Source organism: Pyrus communis, chromosome 15 (genome assembly GCF_041283825.1).
Source record: "Pyrus communis isolate YQ-2024b chromosome 15, ASM4128382v1, whole genome shotgun sequence".
NCBI lineage: Eukaryota > Viridiplantae > Streptophyta > Magnoliopsida > Rosales > Rosaceae > Pyrus > Pyrus communis.
This window is the reverse complement of record NC_142579.1, coordinates 29510570-29530952: the sequence shown is the minus strand read 5'-3', so window position 1 is coordinate 29530952 and position 20383 is coordinate 29510570. Positions and strand designations below refer to the sequence as shown.

Genomic DNA, 20383 nt, shown 5'->3' with positions numbered 1-20383 from the left:
TTTAATGGTAAGCACCAATGAAAGCAACTAACTCTCACTCCCCTTTTGTTTATGTAGCAGTATTTGTTTTTTTCCCAAGCCACGTTTTTCATTCCTTGTTTTTTTCCACATCACGTTTTTCATTCTTATGGTTAGAAAGTTGCTCCAATTCAAGAATATTCGTGAATTAATGAGTTAACGTCTTCTATGAAACGATAACGTGCACAATATATGTTATGAAAAGATAAATTTGACGAATTTCTTACACGAAATCAACATAACAAGTTAACGGATTAACAACAACAACAGCAACAACCACCACTACGTTTTATTATAGTAAGTGAGGCCGGCTACATAAACCTTAGAACACTACTACGCTCGGTTTTGCATTGTCTTCCTTCAGCTCCAAGTACTTCACATCTTTTCTTATGGTCTATTTCAAAGTTCTCCTAGGTCTTCCTTTACTCCTTTTGCCTTGACCCTCCATCCATAGTCACATCTTCTAACCGAAGCATATGTAATTTAGTTCAGATGTTCAAACCACCTTAACCAATTTTTTCTTATCTTATCTTTAATTGTGACAACTTCTACTTTACCTCTGATATCCTTATTCCTAATCCTATCCTACGCTCATTTTTTCACGTGTTGCTAAATTCGAATTAGATGAAGAAATTTTATGGAACAAAACTCGTTTGCCACCAGAACTTTGGATAGAATGGGATCAGCCCAACCCAAACTCATTTGCCAGCCCGTTTAGGTTTAGCACTCGGCGCCGAGTAAAAAGTCAAAAATACCCCTCACTGAAAGTACCCGCTTTACTGACACTATCGACCCTCCGCTATCTACAGAGTTTCAACTTTCAGCTTCACTCGTTTCTCACTGGCAGACACTTCTCCTCTCCCGCCCTGAGCCTGAGGTATTCTTCTCTTTTCTCCTCCTTCTCTCTTCCATCCTCTCTTCCAAACTTATTTAATCTGATTTATCACAATTTAATTTCATTTAATTCAAGTTTTTTTTCTGTGTTAGATTGGATCATTTTCTTACATTTTTTTTTTGTTTCTTTAATTCAGCTTTGCTTGTAGTGGCAAATTTGAATGCCAATTGGATATCCCAATTGATTATGTTTTATTGGGTCGAATTAGATAGAGAAATTATATGAGTTTTTACTGCTTGATTCAGTAGTTACAATTTTTATTTTATTCATGTGCAAAATATATAGTAACAAAAGTTCCAGTGTTTTATGTCTACTTTCTGTTTGTGGAATTTCCTGAGAGAAGGAAACATATCTCAGTGGAATATAGGATGGCAGTGATGGGTTTGCTTCCAAATAGCTATCTTTGTTGCTTTTGGATTCGGGTTTATTTACATTCCGGTTTTTGTTTATCTATTTTGTAATTCTTTGCCCTTGTTGTTTACAACCTTCCTATTGTCAGTAGCAGCAGTAAAGAAGGCAAATGCATCGTGTTTGGCGTTAGGCAATTGCTGCAATTTGGTTTGTCATCTAGCTTAGCTATCCTGGGGTTATCTTATCAAGTTATACAAACTAGTTGCATTGTCAGGAAACTATCATGTTATGCCTTCCATAATATATAGCTAGAACACTAAAGATATTGGGACATCCAGTACCATGGCGCTGCTGCTGGTCTCAGTGAATCCATCTACTACTAGTTCCTGTGCTTGCAGTTTCCATGCATCTCAATCTAGCTACTTTTTTTTTCAACCGTATCAAACGATTCAAGCCCATTATTCCAAAAGTTTCAGATCTCTCAGGTTCAGAGTTTCGTGTAAGACTGGCCAAATTGACACGCAGGAGCAACCCCAAAGAACCAAAGTAGCTTTTGAGCCCACAAAGAAGAAGAGGAAGCCCAAGCCAAGCTTCTTTGAGCAAATACAGGACAAATGGTCTATGAAAGTCAATTCCCCAAGAGAAAATTTTCCATGGCAAAAACAAAATGTAGTATTGGAAGAAGAAGAAGAGGAGGAGGAGGAAGAGGAAGGTCAGAAATCTTCTGGAGTTTCTGCTTCTGAACCAGTGAAACAGACAGTGAGTTTTTCTTTGCCAAACCGTGGAGTTTATGCTCCTTGGTCTCATGGAAACAAACCCATTAAGCCCCAGGTTGATTATGAGTCTGCAACCTCACAACACAGTGTTGCACAAGGGAAAAATCTTGGTGGGTTTGTTAGGCACTCTGAGATTGATACTACAAGTGGTGGTGTTGAAAAAGAGAAAAGACTTGAGCAACGGTTTGATAGTAATAAGAAACTGGGGAGAGAAAGTGTTGGGGCAAATGGTGGAATTTCAGATGGGTTTTCAAAAAAAGAGGAGAAAATGATTTCAAATGGCCCAAATGGTGTTTCTTTCAATGAAACTCTATCCGTGGATGGTGGAAACGATGAAAAGATTGAAAAAGAGAAGAGCATTAAGCAACGATTTGATGGTACAAGGAAGCTGGAGAGTAAAAGTATTGGGGAAAATGGTGGAACTTCAATTGGGGTTTCGAAAAAAGAGGATAAAATGATTTCAAAAGGCTTAAATGGTGTTTCTTTTGATGAGACTGTATCTGGAGATGGTGCTAAAAATGAAAAGGTTGAAAATTTTGTGCATATTCATAGTGGTTCTTGTGATTCTATCCGGTTGCCTTGGGAGAGAGAAAGTGAGTTGGATTCTGAGGAAGGTGATAAGGCAAGGAAAAGGAGGAGCAACACAGATTTGGCGGAGCGAATGCTTCCGGATCACGAGTTGAAGAGGCTGAGAAATGTTTCTTTGAGGATGTTGGAGAGGATAAAAGTCGGAGTTTCTGGCATCACACAGGCATTGGTGGATACTATACATGAGAAGTGGAAGGTCGATGAAGTGGTCAAGTTGAAGTTTGAAGAGCCGTTTTCCCTTAACATGAAAAGGACCCATGAGATATTAGAGGTTGGTGTTGGTACATTGTTTACTTTCTTTGTTATCCCTTTCCAATATATCTATGGAGTTATTGAATCATTCTTTAGCTGTTTGATGATTAATTTCTGCTCAACTATTTTAAATTGGAGATTGATTCATGTATCATGTTGATCATAGCAGGCTCTTCTCTCTTTTTATATTGTTTAGTTGTTTGCAAGAATTGGTTACCGCTAGCACCTTATTTAGTTGATCATTTGTTCTCTGCCAGAGTAAAACCGGAGGTTTGGTTATATGGAGATCAGGCAGTTCGGTAGTGCTTTACAGGGGAATGACGTATAACATTCCTTGTGTACAATCATATGCTAAACAGAGTCAGACTAATTCACATATGCTCCACCACACAGAAGATGCTACAAGGGATGGGATGCACAAAGTAGGAATAAAGGATGTGTCTAGGACTTCAGATTTTCCAAGTCTTGAGTCTGCAGAGTATTTGAAGGATTTATCTCAATGCGAACTCATGGACTTGAGTGTCCTAAACCATTTGTTAGATGAGTTGGGTCCACGATTTAAGGATTGGATAGGCCGTGAGCCTTTGCCTGTTGATGCTGACTTGCTTCCTCCCGTGATTCCTGGATATAAAACTCCTTTCAGACTTCTCCCTTATGGGGTAAGACCTGGTCTAAGAAACAAGGACATGACAAAATTCCGTAGGCTTGCTAGAACTGTACCTCCACACTTTGCTTTAGGTATGTAACACTTATTGCTTATGATTGTATTAGATAACCAAATCTTTTTTCTTGATATTTTTCGTGTATGATTAATTGTTGTAGGAAGGAATAGAGAATTACAAGGTCTGGCTAATGCAATGGTGAAGCTTTGGGAGAAGAGTGCTATTGCAAAGATAGCCATCAAACGTGGAGTACAGAATACTTGTAATGAGAGGATGGCGGAAGAACTTAAGGTGAGACATAATGACCATTGTATGCCACATTTTCCTATCTATTTCTGACGACTGTTGCATGTTATATATGTAGAGGTTGACAGGGGGTACACTTCTCTCTAGAAACAAAGATTTCATCGTCTTTTACAGGGGTAATGACTACTTGCCGTCTGTTGTCACTGGGGTTTTAAAAGAGAGGAGAAAATTAAGAGATCTCCAACAAGATGAGGAAGAACAAGCACGACAGATGGCCTCAGACTTTGTTGAGTCAAAACCTGAAGCTTCTAAAGGCCAATTGGTTGCTGGAACCCTTGCTGAAACCTTGGCAGCAACCACTCGCTGGAGAAACCAACTGACCATTGATAAAGTCGAAAAAATGACGAGAGATTCAACTTTGGCTAGACATGCATCTTTAGTCAGACACCTCGAGAAGAAGTTGGCTCTTGTAAGTCCAAAATGCAATATGTCCAAGTATTTTATGTACCCCACAAGTCTAGGATGCGAGAACAAGTGTCATTTAGGAATTTCAATATTGCGACTTATTTCTAACCCTGGATGATTCTAGGCAAAAGGAAAGCTCAGAAAGGCTGAGAAGGCTTTAGCAAGAGTGCAGGAAAGTTTGGAACCATCAGATCTCCCAGATGATTTGGAAACCTTAACTGATGAGGATAGGTTCTTGTTTCGTAAGATTGGTCTCAGTATGAAACCCTTTCTGCTTCTAGGTAAGAACTACTACCTCTTTGGATTAAATGAACTTTTTGGGGAGAATCAAATGCTTGAGTGATTTATATTTCAGGGAGGCGAGGGGTTTACTCTGGTACCATAGAGAATATGCACTTGCACTGGAAGCATAGAGAGTTGGTGAAGATAATTGTTAGGGGAAAAAGTTTTGAGCAAGTCAAGCATGTTGCAATTTCTTTGGAAGCGGAGAGTGGTGGGGTGCTAGTGTCTCTAGATAAAACTACCAAAGGCTATGCAGTGATTGTTTATCGTGGGAAGAACTATCAATGCCCTCTTCCATTAAGGCCTAGGAATTTATTGACAAGAAGACAGGCATTGGCTCGGTCAATTGAACTACAGAGACGCGAGGTAACATATAAACCAATCGTGTTTGTTATTCTTCAAAAATGATGGCTATTATATCAGTTCTAATATATTTCCCATCTTTCCCAGGCATTGAAGCATCATATCTCAGACTTACTGGAGAGAGTTGAGCTCTTGAAGTCCGAACTAGTATGATATCCTTTGCATTGTAGTAGTTTTGACGCAGGTGATGTAGTTTGCGTTTCCATAATATATGTATTCTTCTGGCGTTAATTTCAGAAGGACACAGGAAAGGGGAAAATGGTCGATGGCGGAAGAACCTTGCCTTCAACAGTAGATGATTATTCTATCCCCAGTGATGACAGTGACGAGGTAACTGACCCATTTATCTCACTCTCAGTTAGTACAACGTGCCGCTTTTGTCAAAATGGCACTTTTGGTTTCCGATAACTGAGATGCTTCCCTATTTTCTTGAACCAGGAGGTAGGGGAGGAGGCATATCTTGAAGTATATGATTGTGGCAATGTGGATGACGATAACGAAAATGAGACTGTTGATCAGTTTAGTAGTTAGTCCGCAAGCTGATTGTTACTTCAGAGTTGAAGATAGGTTATGTCGGAAAAGGAGATGTATAGTTTCTTATTGCTGAGTGAATGAATGAGTCGGCACAAAGGAATGGTTTTTGATACTCAGAAGTTAGAACTCCAAAAACAACTGCAGAAATCTAAGCATTTATCTTCTGGCAATGAGGTAGACCGGCTGCTATGTTGGGAAAACTTTGGAGGGTACGACAGGATCTGAATGTCGGTCAGGTTAAACCGTAAACCTCCTATATACCAGTAAACGCAAGATAATGAAGCTGTTCAAACCAGTTCAGCAAATTCAGCGAGCTGATTGATACTTCAGAGGTGAAGATTGCAGATGTCCAGAAAGATGTAAATAGCTCCGATCAGCATCATTTAAGTAATAGTTGTAGTTTTAACGGCGTATGAATGTGTAATGAGGCCATCCGTATGGCAACATCCGGTTACATTCAATCATGTTCTTGCATACATCGTCGTCATTAAATGCTTCACAATTCAAGTTTTAAAACCCATTCGAGACCAACTAGCTATTCATCTAGCAATATTTTTCTTTCTTTCACAATGTCACAAGAGGCCTTCAGTTCAGGCTCCCACTCCCAATAGCAAACAAAAAGCACTCTGAGCTTGCTTTATGGATGCTTTTTTTATGTGGGTCGGGATCATTGTCACGTGGCATTCAGTTTTCCGCTTTGTAATATGGCTAAACGACAAAATTGATATATTGAGCTTGCAGTTGACGCTAAATGGGTTAATGTTTCCCATTTTCTTTGGGAAGAAAAAAGTAGAAATACCTATATGTCACCGTAGGGGTATAAAACTTTGATGGCCGTTTAGCCAAAATGGTTTCTGATATTTGCTTAACTCTTCATTTTGATCATTGAGATTTGAAATCAATAGAAGTGGCCCTTGTGATTGTCCACCATCAATCATTTGGTCATTCGGTAAAAAATTATGTTAAATAAGGATCCAAATGATAAAATTACCCTCAATATAATAAACAATAGGCCAAAATAATTTGACAAAAGTTGAGGGTATTTTTATCATTTTATCCTTATTTTATGGAGATTTTTTACGAAATGATCAAAATGATTGATTGTGGAAAAACTCAATGATCAATTTTATCGATTTCAAATTTTAGAGACCAAAATGAGAAGTAATGCAAATCCAGATAACATTTTGACTAAAAAGCCAACTTCCATTATAAACCCTTTGCCTTTCTCTCTTCACTACGCAAACAGACTTTCTTCCTTGGCACAAGAGACTCAAAGAGGCAGCAGCGGCTCTCGTTCGCGCGCCTTTTTTCTCTCGATAAACAAAACACCCGTGAATTTAGTGAGTTGAATTCCTGTACAACCTCTTCAACCTGCGACTATAAACACTAATTTTTTCGACATATTTTTTGCCGAACAGGTTAGATAATGTCATACCGAAGGTCTCATCTTTTTCGATTTCTTATGATATTTCTCTTGTTGGTTTCCAAATATTGTGTTTCTTTTGTGTTTTAGAATTTAGGACTGTATATTGTGTTTATTTTTTTCAGTTCTCAGAGCTTTTCGTTTTCTTTTGCTTTTTTTTTTTTTTTTTTTTTTTTTTTTGGTTGCAATTTTCCATTTTTCTGTTAGTCTGTTTAAGGCAGAGATTAAGTTGTTGTTATTGTTGGAATTTGGGTTTTTTTTTTTTTCTTTTTTTTTTTGTTGGATTTGGATTGGATTTTGGTTTAAAGTTTTACGGTGTTGTTAAACTTGAATTATATGTTTTTTTGGTTGATTATTAGGGATGAATGATGAAGTTGGTGTTTAATTTTATGTATTTGGGTTTCTTATGCCTCACAAAGCTGTCCATAAAACGCCTTGCTATTTCGAACTTTGTGAAAAAACGAAAAGGTTAATGGAACTGTGAAAATTTTGTCTAAGTTTGATGTGTTGTTGCTTGATCGTGATTCATTGTACATAACCATTGTCTGCTAATTGCGAAGGAACCTAACAAACAAGCTGGGTTTTGTAACATATCAGAGACAAAGATGGTTTTAACAGAAGAAGAAATCACAAGGCTTTACAGAGTCCGAAATACGGTGATGCAAATGCTGAAAGACCGAAATTACTTGGTTGGAGATTTTGAGATCAACATGACAAAAGAACAGTTCAAGGACAAGTATGGAGAGAACATGAAAAGGGAAGACCTTATCATCAATAAAACTAAGCGAAGTGACAGCAATGATCAGGTGTTTCCCCAATGCCTTTTAATTGCAGTGGATGTAGTACGGTAACCGTTGGCCGTCTCTGATTGTTGGTTCTTGTGTTTCAGATTTATGTCTTCTTTCCTGACGAACCAAAAGTTGGGGTCAAGACAATGAAGACTTACACCAACCGCATGAAGTCGGAGAATGTGCTCAGAGCAATCTTGGTTACTCAACAAAGTCTGACGCCCTTTGCAAAGGCCTGTATCAGTGAGATATCCGGAAAGTTCCACTTGGAGGTTTTTCTGGTGAGGTTCATTACTTAAATCTGTTGTTAGTATGAAGCTTAGACCAAAGGCGAATTTGAATCACGTTATTATGGCTCGTCCATTGTCAGGCTTAGCCCACTCCCCACCCCCTTAGTGTAGATAATATCGTTTGTTCAAAAAAAAAAAAAAAAAAAAAAAAAAATCTGTTGTTAGTATGAAGCTGTGTTTCTTGAAATTTCATGAATATCACGACAATCTATTAAGCCTTACGCAAGAAATGTAAGGTACCACCGTACCAGAAATATCAGAGATTTGAAGGCTATACATACAGATCACCGATGCAATAACTTGATTTGTTTGTTTATATTCTAAGCTCTAATGCCTTCTAAAGAGTGAATATTAATCTGATGATCTGATCAAAGCTCTTACTAGTATTGTTAGTCTGATGAATGGGTATGGCCCTACAGTGTAGAGGGTTGGGTTGGATGCATAGGGTTGGGTTGGGAAGAGAATTTTTGTTTAGCCCACATACAAAATATTGGCTCCACCTATAGTTGCATCAGGTGCTTCAACCTAAGAGGATAATAATGTTTGCTCTATTTCTATGATTCAGGAGGCAGAATTGTTGGTGAATATTAAAGAGCACGTTCTAGTTCCTGAACATCGGGTGCTTACGAATGAGGAAAAGAAGACTTTGCTGGAGAGATACACTGTTAAGGAAACGCAGGTCAGTTCTGCACTTTATTGTTAATCTTGCATTACGAAATTTATATGCTACGTGAGACATGCCATGACTTTAAATCTAGATTTATAACTCTAACATGACTACAAATTTACCACTTCATTCATTGAACTGTTTGGGTTGAACATTTCAACTCAACTACAGAGTCATGCTTAATGCGTATTTAACACCATCCAAACTATTGTGACAATGCTTGCTTTTTCTCCCCTTTGTGGATGTTTTATGTTATTAGTTGAATCGGGTCATGCCCAATGCATCGTAATACCATCCAAACTACTATGACAAAGTAACAAAGCTTTGTTTCTCTCATCCTAATGGCTTTTTAACGTTTGTTTTCCAAACACATCTTAGCCTGCATATCTGTGGCAAATTAAGGAAATTTGCTTGCTAATTGTTACCCTTGTATTTGTATTCTTTTGGTCCAGCTCCCTCGGATTCAGGTGACTGATCCAATTGCAAAATACTATGGCCTTAAGCGTGCACAAGTTGTGAAGATAATTCGACCAAGTGAGACTGCAGGGCGATATGTCACCTACCGTTACGTCATATAATACTCTGTCAGCGCGACCTGGTAATTTTTCATTCATGGTTATGTTGGAAATGGAGCTCTAAAGCGAGCTGTCGCTGCAATCGGGATTTTTTTTAACTCATTTTGTGGATTCCTCGGTAGTTCATGTGATTTATGCATGCTCGTATGGAGCTGTAATCCAATTCTAGTTTATATAATTAGTCATAGCAACTTGCTAACATTGTTCTCTGCCTTTTTATTGATGTAAGGTATAAATTCAATGGTTATACCAAATTCTGAGGTAACAACTCAAATCGTGATGCAATGGCTTGCATCGTGTTCATCTAGTTCTGTATTTAATGTCACAGAACGTAGCGAAAACACAAACTTGCGGCAAAGCATGAGAATGTATGCATCAAACTACATCGAGATAAGGAATCCACCCAGCCCTGACTCGTTGAAAAATTTATACGTGTCTAGTTGGAAGTAGCCTTGTCCTGCTGCAGAGCTGCCTTAATGAAGTCCAAGACAACCGATGCTAACTCGGCTTGATGCGAGGTGTACGAATGATTAGCGCCTTCTATAAGATGTAATTTGTGGTTAGGTATTATCTTGGCAAACTCTAATGCATCTTCAACGGGGATGATCTCGTCGGCAGTTCCATGGATTGTCAACACCCTGCATATACAGAATCGCCGATAAACTAGGTCAGGAGGAAAATGAAGGGAAACATAAAAGAATGAGAACCGAGTTAACTAAAGTTTGCTTACCGGCATTCTTTGTCAATCTGAAGGCATGATTCGTGCATATCAGTACTTAAACGATCCATCAAACTGTCCTCGGTCACACGATAACTAACAGCTCCTACAAACACGGCATCCCATAACCGTGTTAAATGCCAGCATGCACTTTACTCGGTTTCGTGTAAATATGTAAGGGTGTGTGTGTGTTACTGAAAGTAAATGGATACAAGCTGAAAACACTAAGATTTATCAGTTTATTTATCCATGCCATCCTCTGGTCTTACAAACAAATTTCGCAAATTCACTACACGATACGAATTAGCAAATTACCTGACTTATTCTTAACATCAATGAATCCTTCCTTCTTGATTACTTCCATATAGTCTTTCCCCAAGCGTTCTTCAATGCCCTTCTTCAGATCATAACGTCCAGAAACATTGACAACCGTACGAATGTCATGATACGTAGAAGCATACAGGAGCACATCATCACCTCCTGTAGTAGCAATTTTCAGCAATACCTTTGGTACACAATACAAAATTACTCTTTCGAAACATTCATCAATAGCATTTTGTCCTCTATTTTATCAGAGTAAAATCTCACACAACGATCGTGCAAAACAATCCAACGTACCTTTACTGTGTCCAAGAATTGCACTGGGTGCACGTTTTTCTCTAGAGAAGTATTCGACCACAGAGTGCAAGTCATCAGCCTCTCGCCGATAGTTACCATACTGAAAGGTGCCTTCACTATCCCTGACAACCAAAAATACCACAACTAATCAGCATCAATGTAATCTTAGATCTCAAATTGGAAACATGCAAACTTTGCGAGTACGAACAGTATGATAAGGACAGAGCCAGGCTTGCAACTATGAAACTAATGAGGTGCACACAACGGAACTCTCCACAGAACCTGTTATATTCAAGAATTCAAAACCCTGTAATTCGACAGCATTACCCATTTCCGGCAAAGTCAAAACGGAAGGAACTAATCCCTTCATTTTCCAGTGCAACAGCAAGGTTCAGCATAACAGAGCTTTCCTGGAAATCAATACACACAAGCTGTGAAACTTTGCCCACAATGCAGCCAACTAAGCATTACAATTTTCCACGGACGAAGTACTACTCTATTCATTAGTTATTAAAACATAGTTGTCTTCAAATTACAAACCAAATCATTAACAAACAAAGTTCGACGATAGATTGTCAATGAAATATTAGAAAATATAACTTAAATTAGAAGCATCCTAATCAAGCTGGAACCAAACGAGAACTCGTTTCCTCTTTGAGCTAAAGCTAGATCCCCCTATTCTCTTTTTTCTTAATTAAACAACGTCAAACCCACTCCAGCATTGCTACCATGTAAAGACATTGTTGCGAATATATCAAAAATCCAACCTTGGTGGATCGAAAACCATGGCATAAGATTACAAGGTCCGGGGAACTGGTTTCGTGTAACAATCCCACAAGTTTTTCACCGTGTTTGTTGGGCACAATGATTTTCTGCTGCTGACCCACTGAAACATTGCAATTCAAACGAACAAAATCCACTGAAATTCTGATAAAGTCGGTAACTTGATGGCAATAAGCATATGAATATTTCAAATCAAACATATACAGCGTGAGACGTTGAGATTTCTGACCTGGGTTTTTCGCAGCTTCTGCCATTTTCAAGATTCGTTTTGGGCTGCGATTGCGGGGAAGATTAAAGTTTGGTGAAGGGAAGCTTATGGAAGTGAAAGAACTTGAGAGCAGCATTTTAATTGAGATTACAAGTTAATCAACGATTAATTAATCCTCAAGGCAGTGGAAGTTTACCTAGAAACTTTTGCTTGCTGCTCTGCAATCTACACACCCCCGGTGGGTTTGGAACTGGGAGAGTATCGGACCAATCCAGTCAGTTCCCAACCAAATAATGTTTTGGGTTTTTTATTAGGTTTTGGTCCACAACAGTCTCTTTTTTAACTGTTGGACCCTGATTATTTATGGGATTCTTAAAACTGCCATGTTTCTATCTTTTCTTTTAAAAATGATAAATACACATCATTTTTAGTTTCTCACATACTCATGTTTGATCATGTCCGTTTTTTCTAACTTACTATTTTTGGTTATTCAAGAAATATACTAATATAATCTACACTTTGACAAAGAGAGGCCACAAGAACTACAAGTTAGTGATATTCCACTTCTTTTTTTGTTAATGGTTCATCTTCATCAATATAATCATCAGATCAATAGCATAGCAACATCAGCACCAACCCTTGAACCCAAGACCAATATTTTCATGCAAGTGCACTCAACCATCAGGTTGGGAGGAGGGTAGATTATATTCTTCTTTACTCATAATTGGAAGGTCTCATACTATCGGCTTACATGGATAACGAGTAAAATACCCAATTATAGTTGACCCACTTTAAAATTTAGACAATCATCATTAAATTAAAAAAATTATTGAATAAATAAAAAGACTATAAGGAGGCAGCCTGGATTAGAACTTGAGTGCATAGGAAAAACACATCACACATAACTAGTTAGGTTCATATCAACTATGGCTTCGTTGTTGTTATGATACAATGAATTCTCATTGTGCCCCTAATGTCTCACTTAACCTCCCGTACTTTCCCCCAAGTCTCACATTATCCATTTCGTCAACTCTCATCAAAACCCTAATGCTTCAAATTTGAGTTGAATAGAACCAAACGACTGTCGCTAACTCAGATGATGTGAGGTGTAACAATGGTTAGCTCCTTCTATAACATGTAATTTGTGGTTTGCTATTATCTTTGGAAACTTGAATGCATCTTCGACAGGGACGGCCTCATCAGCAGATCCATGGACTGTCAACACCCTTATATACAGTATCGCCAATAAGCTTGGTCATGCGTGCAATGCAAGAAAAAGGAAAAGGAAACATAAAACAGTGAAAACGAAATTAAGTAGAGTTTGCTCAGTTACCGTCATTCTTTGCCAACATGAAGACATGATTCAGGCATATCAGTACTCAGGCAATCCATTAGACCTTCCTCTGTCACACAGTAAATCACACTTCCTGCAAGCACGGCATCCCTTAACTGTGTGAAAGGGCAGAATATGTACATATTGCTTGTTTTTGTGTGTTTATTTATGTGGCCTACCTCAATGTGGATTGGCGAATGGTGCCACGCATGATGAGAATACACACAACTTGTATACATGATTTTTTTCATCAAAATTTGGTGATTCATACTGCAGAAATTGGCGATGAAATTTTTTGTAAATGTTTTAGGCTAAGCATGATCCAACACCGACTTAACCACCTATTGCTAAGTGTTCGGATTTATCATAAAAGGCATCTCGGTGATATTAAAGGTTGAACTTTCACTTATAACATTGTATATTATTTTGAACTTGTAACAAGCATGAACTATAAAACCACAATCCCAATTTACACAGACAAGACATGATCATGTATTTGGTAACTTCATAAACACATCGAAGAAAGCAAAATTGAAATGGAGGCCTAGTTTCCTAGTAGTAAGACAGCATGAAATATAATTAAGGTTTGCATGAAGGTTAAAACTAGGATCATAAAGCTTCGTCTGTTACATTTCAGCCCAGGGCGAGCCTTGCTTCAATCATAACCCCGGTAAGATGGGCTTCTGCATATCTAAATTATTATACGGAAGAGTTCAATAATAAAGCAACCATCCACTACAAATATTTCCACAGATTTTTCTCTACTCGTATCAAATTTTCACCATAGCAACTGCGACAATGTTGTTCCATGCTTCTAATGGCTTCGACAAAGCACTCCAGCAGGCAATGTAGATACCACAATTTAATTTCTTGCATGCGTTGCATGTTCTCTTTTCCATAGTGAAATGGCCCTATTGAAACTAAAATTTTGGGACAAAAGCTTTTTTATTATGCCTCCGTAATACGCTAGGGACTCTCAATATGCAACTACAAGCCGGGAACAAAGGCTGCTGGTGTAGGTTTCCTCGAATCGAGGATCCTATCAACTCTACTTCGCTTCTGTTTTCACTCAAGGAATGCACATTCACATTATTTTCTGCCATCTTGAACTCCTTTCTGACTCCTATTTAGTAAAATCTGCTTTTGATACAGGAAACAAAAATTGGAAACTGTTACATAGCTAGTCAGCAGGATTTTTTTCTCTCCAAAGTATTCGGTTTGCTATTTTTTTTCTTCTAAAAAGTGTAATGTTAGCAAGGGCTTGTACGTGAAAAAGACCATAATAAATGTATAGTTGACAACATCTTAGGATTAAATACCTCTAAATACTCTACGCACTACATTTAGGAGAACAAATAAATGAAAGTTATATACATTAATGCATCTTAACAAGTCGCTATGTTACGTTAGAATCGAAGCATCTTATGATGACATATCGACACATCTATTCCACAACCAAACTAGCCCACATATAATCGACAAAGGTAAAGACTAAAGCAAAACATGTTATTTAATTGCCTACATTAATTTGAGGATTTGTAGAAGAGACTTATGAGGATGATCGAGTTTGATGCAGTTCTCCGTTGCAGGCTCTCTCTTTAGCTTGGAGGGAACTTTGAGAAGGAGAAATTCCTCGGACTTATTATATAGTTATAGCTAGCTACTTCTTGTCTCCTTGATACTTTACGTCAATTTTCAGCCTTGTGTTGGGTCCACAATTGATAGAGAGCCATGGGACCTAAATCATACGAGTATATACGCTGTTAATTAGAAGTAAGCTTGGCTTAATTAGCTAAAAATAAGAATTTTAACTGTCTAAAGTACACAGATATACGTTATACGAGTATACACATTACTATTATTACACTAAATTTATCTAAACTACAGGAAGGGGAGAATTCAAACTTGGGTGCGATGGGTGGAGCACACTGCTGCAAATCAGGAACGTTATTGAAAACCTTTAAATCTTTCCAGAATTTTTCAGTTAGCAAACAAATCAGTTTGTTCTCTGAAATCACATACTTCTGTTCAAAACACGGCTCATTTGTCCACCGCGCTTCAGCTAATTCTGCAGGATCGTAAGCCTTCCGCATCAAATGAGTCTGGCATGAGGTTACAGGTAGACGAAGAGATTTTCACAACTTTTGGTGATATTAGTGATGGATTTTGTTCTTTACTGCAAACACTAGCCATGCGTGGATATAAGTGCAAGTAACTAGAGGTTTCGGACGATTAACCACGCGGATGGAGATGTTGAATAAGTGGCCAAGTGGCCATACTTTAGATTAAACAAAAGAAGGTGGAAACACCTTTCCTTGTTTTGGGGAGGAAAATAAGGGAAAAGAATGTTTTGGTTCCCTAGCACAACCCGTGAGTTTGGTTTTGGCAGAAAGCTAAAAGAAAAAAATATTGTTTTAAGAATGAGTGCTCATGATTTGGTTCAAAGAGGTGAGCTCATTCATTTCGGTTTTGAAAGAAAAACAAGAGAGTGAGAGCTGAAAAACAGAGGGTAGAGAAGAAGAAGAAATCTGGAGCAGCAACCCCATTTCGAAGAGAAGAAGGTGCTCTTCTCTTTGGTTAGTAATCATCCATCAAAGTAATTGTAATAGCTTTGAGCTTTGTATAGAGAAGAAATTAATCACTATATTTTCTTCTTTATTTGTTTCTTTGGTGTGCGAGAGCTTTTGGGTGTATTGGGGTTAAGGGTTGTGAGATTGCCAACACTTTGTAAACTCCCATTTGGTTGATAGTGGATTATTGGGTGAGCTCCTACTGCTCTGAGGACGTACTCCAGTTACACTGACTGTTGAGGAACCTCGTTAAAATCTTGGTGTTATTTTATATTTTGTTCTTGCATTTTATTTGATATATTTCCTGTGGGTTAGCTTGAGTTGGTTCCAAAAATTGATTTGGTGCTATCCTAGCACAACAGGAGAATACTTGCCCGAAGAGTAAAGCTCACTCTGATAGATTTTCTCGAAATCCTTGGTGACCAAACAAATTAAACTTTCGGAGAATATTACGGCAAAGCATGAATGTATCCGACTACTAAGGGAAAGGACCCAAAACTATATGCCGATTGGCATGACAGTACCTAATTAGATGTGGCCTTATAGTCCTCCTGCCAATAAAAGCTGGTGCTAACTGGGAAAATGGATACATTAGCACCAAAAGAACTGTCAGATATATGTCAATACATTTTATCCCTGCCATCTAAAACCTCACGTATGAATTTTGAATTTTATAAGAAATAGAAAATTACCTGTCTTATTTGGTAGCGCAATTGAATCTTTCGTCCTTGATTATTTGCATGAAGTTAAGAAGGATCTCAAACAATATAAGTAAGTGTTCCTGGAATTTTCTCAGAAGTGACCGTGGCAAGATGAGGGCTCAACAAATATGTACATGTTATGAGAAAGCATGAATTTATTCAACTAGGGGAATAAGGACCTACGTACCTGGCCCTACCGTACTTCGAAAAATTTACAGCTTCAGAAATTTACATGTTGATCGGTGACTTACTATGTGAAGCACACTAATCATGTGTATGTGGTATTAATACAATAAGAAAAAAAATGGATTTCGTGATTTGCAGTAAAGTTGTAGCCACAAATGAATTTAGTGAAAGTAGTTAGAAGTTCATGAATCGAGTATGAATAGTACATTTGCCAGAAAAGGGTCATGCAAGTTATTTCTAGCTACAAAATTCGTATATATACACATACACATTTAAGCAATTACAGCCGTGGTTTATTTTGAACATACAACAGATTACAGCCTTGGATTTTACAGCACGAGCTAAATACACAATTCCAATTCACGATCATGTATATTTAGCAAAGTTACAAAGATATTGACAAAGGCACAATTGCACAGTGCATACCGGAACCCTAGTAGTAAGCCAGAACAGTATATATGGTTTGAATGAAGGTCATGCCTAGGATCATGAGAGCAGCAGCAAACGACAAGATTGACCACGGATTGTTAAAATAATCACGCCTGAGAATTGTTTGCCATCTGTTCCACCGGTCCTGATAGAATGCATTCACATTCTTGGTGAGTTCTGCGTAAGAGAAATAGCCAGGAATAGTGTCATTGTAAAGCCTAGTGAAGAAACAGGCTATGTCTTCCTTGCTCAGTACTGTAGTTATAATTCCTTTCTGAATGAGAAAGTCTACATCTTTGCTAGAATTGATAAGGTTATCCAACACCACAGCGTAAGAGGTAATGTTAGAAATCGAGATGCTTGGATTACACTGCTCGTAAGCTATGAGGTTTCTGAAGAGAGACTCTCCATTCTCTCGGATGTTTACTGGTGGAATTTCCAACACTCCATTCTCGAAGGTTATATCAAGCATGTTGTCACCGGTGTTTCTGATTTTGAATTGGACTCCAGCTTGTAGAAGTTCTGTTACAGAAGGAATTGGTTCCCAATAACTTTTAAACGTTAATTGTAATTGCGTATATGAGCCAAGTAAAGAGTGTCGTATGATGTGAAGTAAATGTTTACTTCCTGATTTTCCGTAAAGCTGTGTAGACTGTAAGAATGTGGAATTCCTAAAGAAGTTGAGAGCAAGATGAGACAGAGAATAGGCCGGTGGTTTGTCATTATTTTCCCTCGTGTGGTGGAATAAACAGTCAAGAACCTTCCAAGGAAGCTGGTTTTCGAGTAGAAACAAGTCATTTATAAGTGCCGAGTGCATCCATAACGTATAGAACACAGGATCATCTTTGTTACTAGGCACCACTCTCGCATACTTGCGAAAGAGTTCTATAATAAAGCAACCATCAACCACCATCATTTCTACAAACTTTTCACTACTCATATCAATTTTTTCACCATAGCAATCACGACAATGTTGTTCTATACTTCTAATTAGTTCCACAAGGTACTCCAATCTGGTCTCTGAAGTTGGTTTTCGATCAAGGAGGCAATATAGATACCATAGTTTAATTTCTTCCATGACTTGCAGGTTCTTTTGTCCATGGTGAAATGGCCCTATTGAAACTAAATTTGGAAGAAAAGCTTTTTCATTATGCCTGCGTAGTACGCTGGGGATTCTAAATATGCAAGTACAAGCTGGTAAAGGAGGTTGCCTATGAAGCTTTCCTCTAATCGAGGATGCTATTAACTCCACTTCATGTCCATTTCCACTCGAGGTTTGCGCATTCGCATTATTTTCTGCAACCACATTTCCACCACGATGACTAATTAGCATCGTGTAGAGATCATTAACGTTCTCTACCACCATGAACTCCTTTCTAACTCCTAGTTAGATGGATTCTGCGTTTAATATAGGAAATATGGAAATTGTTACCACTGAATGTCAAGAGAAGTACAAAAATTGGAACAATATAAGATCAAATAGCTTTAGATATATATAATCTTTTTACCAGGAAAAAAAAAACTAATCTGATTAATGTCTGCATGTAACACTAGTTTGTTTCATACGACTCGCTAACAAATCATGCTTATAACTATTAAGATAAATCAGGTTTCCAATATATAATTAACTCATCAAGAGTCTATCCCACTATGAAAAAACAAATATTTATCTTTCTCTTATTATTTTTACTTATGATATCTAATGAACAATCTTTATTCTTGCAAACCCTACATGGAAAACCAAAATCTAATTATCACATTAATCTCCGAAAATTTTAGCATGAGATGATTGTATCACTACATGAGATTGATACATATGAAGAACAGTGGAGGGTATTAATTTGGATTGAAATTCGTTTAACAATCTAATAATTTACAGTGATTTTCAATACACATTGTAAAGAGAAAGCACTGATTCGCACGTTTATATATATATATATATATATATATATATATATATATATATATATATATATATATATATAAAAGGTCAAGATAATCATGTTTTCTTACCTGGTTGTATAATTTGTTGGAGAACCTTATGAGGATGATCGAATTTGAGCAACTCTCCAATTGCAGGCTCGCTCTTTTGCCTTGAAAAAAAAATCACAGAAACAAGGAAATGTTGATCCCTTTTTTTAGGCCTATGAAAGACAATTAATTGAACAAAAACCAAAAAATCCGAAAAAAACGAAAGTGAAAGAAGCCCTGTGGGAAAGGCTTGGAGAAAATTTGGCCAACGAGTACAAGCTAAACCACAATTATTGGGTCTACAAAACACAACACAAAAAATAACAGATTGGGCCAACAACAAAGAAACAGATCAGTGGACATCGGAGATTCGGAATTTCCACAATGCGAATTTGTATTTCATGGGGACGCGCTTGTAGCCGTTAGGTCAACGGACATTCTTCTTTACTAGAAAATTGATTGAATGAGAATACACACCGAAAATGCAGATGTCGATTCATAAGTATAACAAGAAAGCATAAACAATCACAAGTTAAATGGATTCAACATTCTGCATGCAAGGCTCAAACTGTAATAAATTTTCTGAGAGTTCTTGTCATCTTGTGGTAACTAAACAAATCAATTTTCTCAAAACTGACCATGTTAACTAAGAGGAGAACCCAAAATAAACACAGTGGTATATATTAAAAATTAGCATGATGTATCAACAGGTACAATATTAACCTGAGAAATTTATAACTTAAAAGCTAAAGAGTGCTTAACTAGAACTTAGAAGTAGCCGGGGATAATTTTATCGGCATTCTTTATCAATCTGAAGGCATGCTTCATGCATATTCGTATTTAGACGATCCATCAAACTTTCCTCGGTTACACGAAACACGTCCTACAAGGACAACATCCATTAGATGTGTTTATAATACTACCCCTCATGCAATCATCTGTGACGTTTTGCAGGGTAGGGCAGTGCTTGTGGCAGCGAGGTTTACTGTAGTTTGTTTGACTACGCAAATTTACTCCAGATCAGTTTCTTGATCATTGGAGCTATGTACCTGATTGGCAAACCTCTGTAATTGTTTGTGAAGTTCAATGAAATACCACTCTATTGTTTTAGTAAAAAAGAATAAATAAATAACAAACTGTACAAAATTCCTTTACTCTATTGTTTCTATGATTTGAGATTCCTTTATCTATATTTAGATCTAATTAATGATGAATATGCTTAAACCCATGTATCATGTAAACTCTACATTATTAATGAAAACTCATTTACCTTCGTGGACGTAGCGCAACTTAAGGTGAACCACATACACCTTGTGTTTGTTTCCCTATCTTTACCTCTCTACACACTACCTTCACTTGGTGATTGAAATAACCAATGGCGAAACAAGGAATTGTCGGGGAGAGTGGCAAAATGTGTGGAAGCCAGACTTATGGCTAGGGGGAGATTGAAATGCCTCTGCGTGTCTTCCCGGCCTGCGGAAAGTGTGGATGATCGTGGCTTGCCACTAGTTATCCCCCTTTAAAAAAAAAAAAAAAAAAAAAAAAAGGTATATAATATCAATTAATTATATTATATTAATCTATATCTTAATTTAAATTAAACTAACAAAAATTCATATAAATCATCAATTACTTTAGATTATGCAAATGAAATAATGTAAATTTAAATTATCAATTCAATAAATTTTATA

The 20383-nt window shown here is 37.4% G+C and overlaps 4 protein-coding genes across 11 annotated transcripts; 2 read left to right on the top strand and 2 right to left on the bottom strand.

The window, feature by feature from the left end:
- Positions 1–604: 604 nt before the first annotated feature.
- LOC137741408 (CRS1 / YhbY (CRM) domain-containing protein) lies at positions 605–5963 on the top strand. 4 transcript variants are annotated; one of them, XM_068481130.2, is made up of 10 exons: positions 605–895; positions 1413–2899; positions 3138–3618; positions 3703–3833; positions 3907–4257; positions 4378–4534; positions 4609–4901; positions 4986–5045; positions 5136–5228; positions 5337–5963. In XM_068481130.2, the coding sequence occupies exons 2-10, from the start codon at positions 1607–1609 to the stop codon at positions 5427–5429; spliced, it is 2952 nt and encodes a 983-aa protein (XP_068337231.2). In that variant the 5' UTR covers positions 605–895; positions 1413–1606; the 3' UTR covers positions 5430–5963. The 4 variants fall into 4 exon arrangements, with proteins under 4 accessions (XP_068337231.2, XP_068337249.2, XP_068337242.2 ...); XM_068481148.2 differs by having other exon boundaries at positions 806–895; positions 5139–5228; XM_068481141.2 differs by having other exon boundaries at positions 824–895; positions 1419–2899.
- A 683-nt stretch (positions 5964–6646) lies between these two features.
- On the top strand, positions 6647–9449 carry LOC137738052 (DNA-directed RNA polymerases II and IV subunit 5A). 3 transcript variants are annotated; one of them, XM_068477665.2, is made up of 5 exons: positions 6647–6772; positions 7453–7661; positions 7745–7924; positions 8499–8612; positions 9053–9449. In XM_068477665.2, the coding sequence occupies exons 2-5, from the start codon at positions 7461–7463 to the stop codon at positions 9176–9178; spliced, it is 621 nt and encodes a 206-aa protein (XP_068333766.2). In that variant the 5' UTR covers positions 6647–6772; positions 7453–7460; the 3' UTR covers positions 9179–9449. The 3 variants fall into 3 exon arrangements, with proteins under 3 accessions (XP_068333766.2, XP_068333760.2, XP_088541809.1); XM_068477659.2 differs by having other exon boundaries at positions 6669–6850; XM_088685683.1 differs by having other exon boundaries at positions 6671–6872.
- On the bottom strand, positions 9368–11887 carry LOC137738037 (putative uncharacterized protein YDL057W). Of its 3 annotated transcripts, XM_068477651.2 has the most exons (8): positions 11699–11887; positions 11524–11567; positions 11279–11397; positions 10839–10921; positions 10512–10633; positions 10209–10373; positions 9906–9999; positions 9368–9813 (listed from the first exon to the last, which is right to left on the bottom strand). In XM_068477651.2, exons 2-8 carry the CDS (start codon positions 11546–11548, stop codon positions 9612–9614), a joined length of 810 nt encoding a protein of 269 aa, XP_068333752.2. In that variant the 5' UTR covers positions 11549–11567; positions 11699–11887; the 3' UTR covers positions 9368–9611. The 3 variants fall into 3 exon arrangements, with proteins under 3 accessions (XP_068333752.2, XP_068333746.2, XP_088541807.1); XM_068477645.2 differs by lacking the exon at positions 11699–11887 and having other exon boundaries at positions 11524–11692; XM_088685681.1 differs by lacking the exon at positions 11699–11887 and having other exon boundaries at positions 11279–11692.
- Positions 11888–16565: 4678 nt separating this feature from the next.
- LOC137733408 (UPF0481 protein At3g47200-like) lies at positions 16566–18161 on the bottom strand. The gene has a single exon (XM_068472563.2). The coding sequence runs from the start codon at positions 18085–18087 to the stop codon at positions 16726–16728; it is 1362 nt and encodes a 453-aa protein (XP_068328664.2). The 5' UTR covers positions 18088–18161; the 3' UTR covers positions 16566–16725.
- Positions 18162–20383: the final 2222 nt, after the last annotated feature.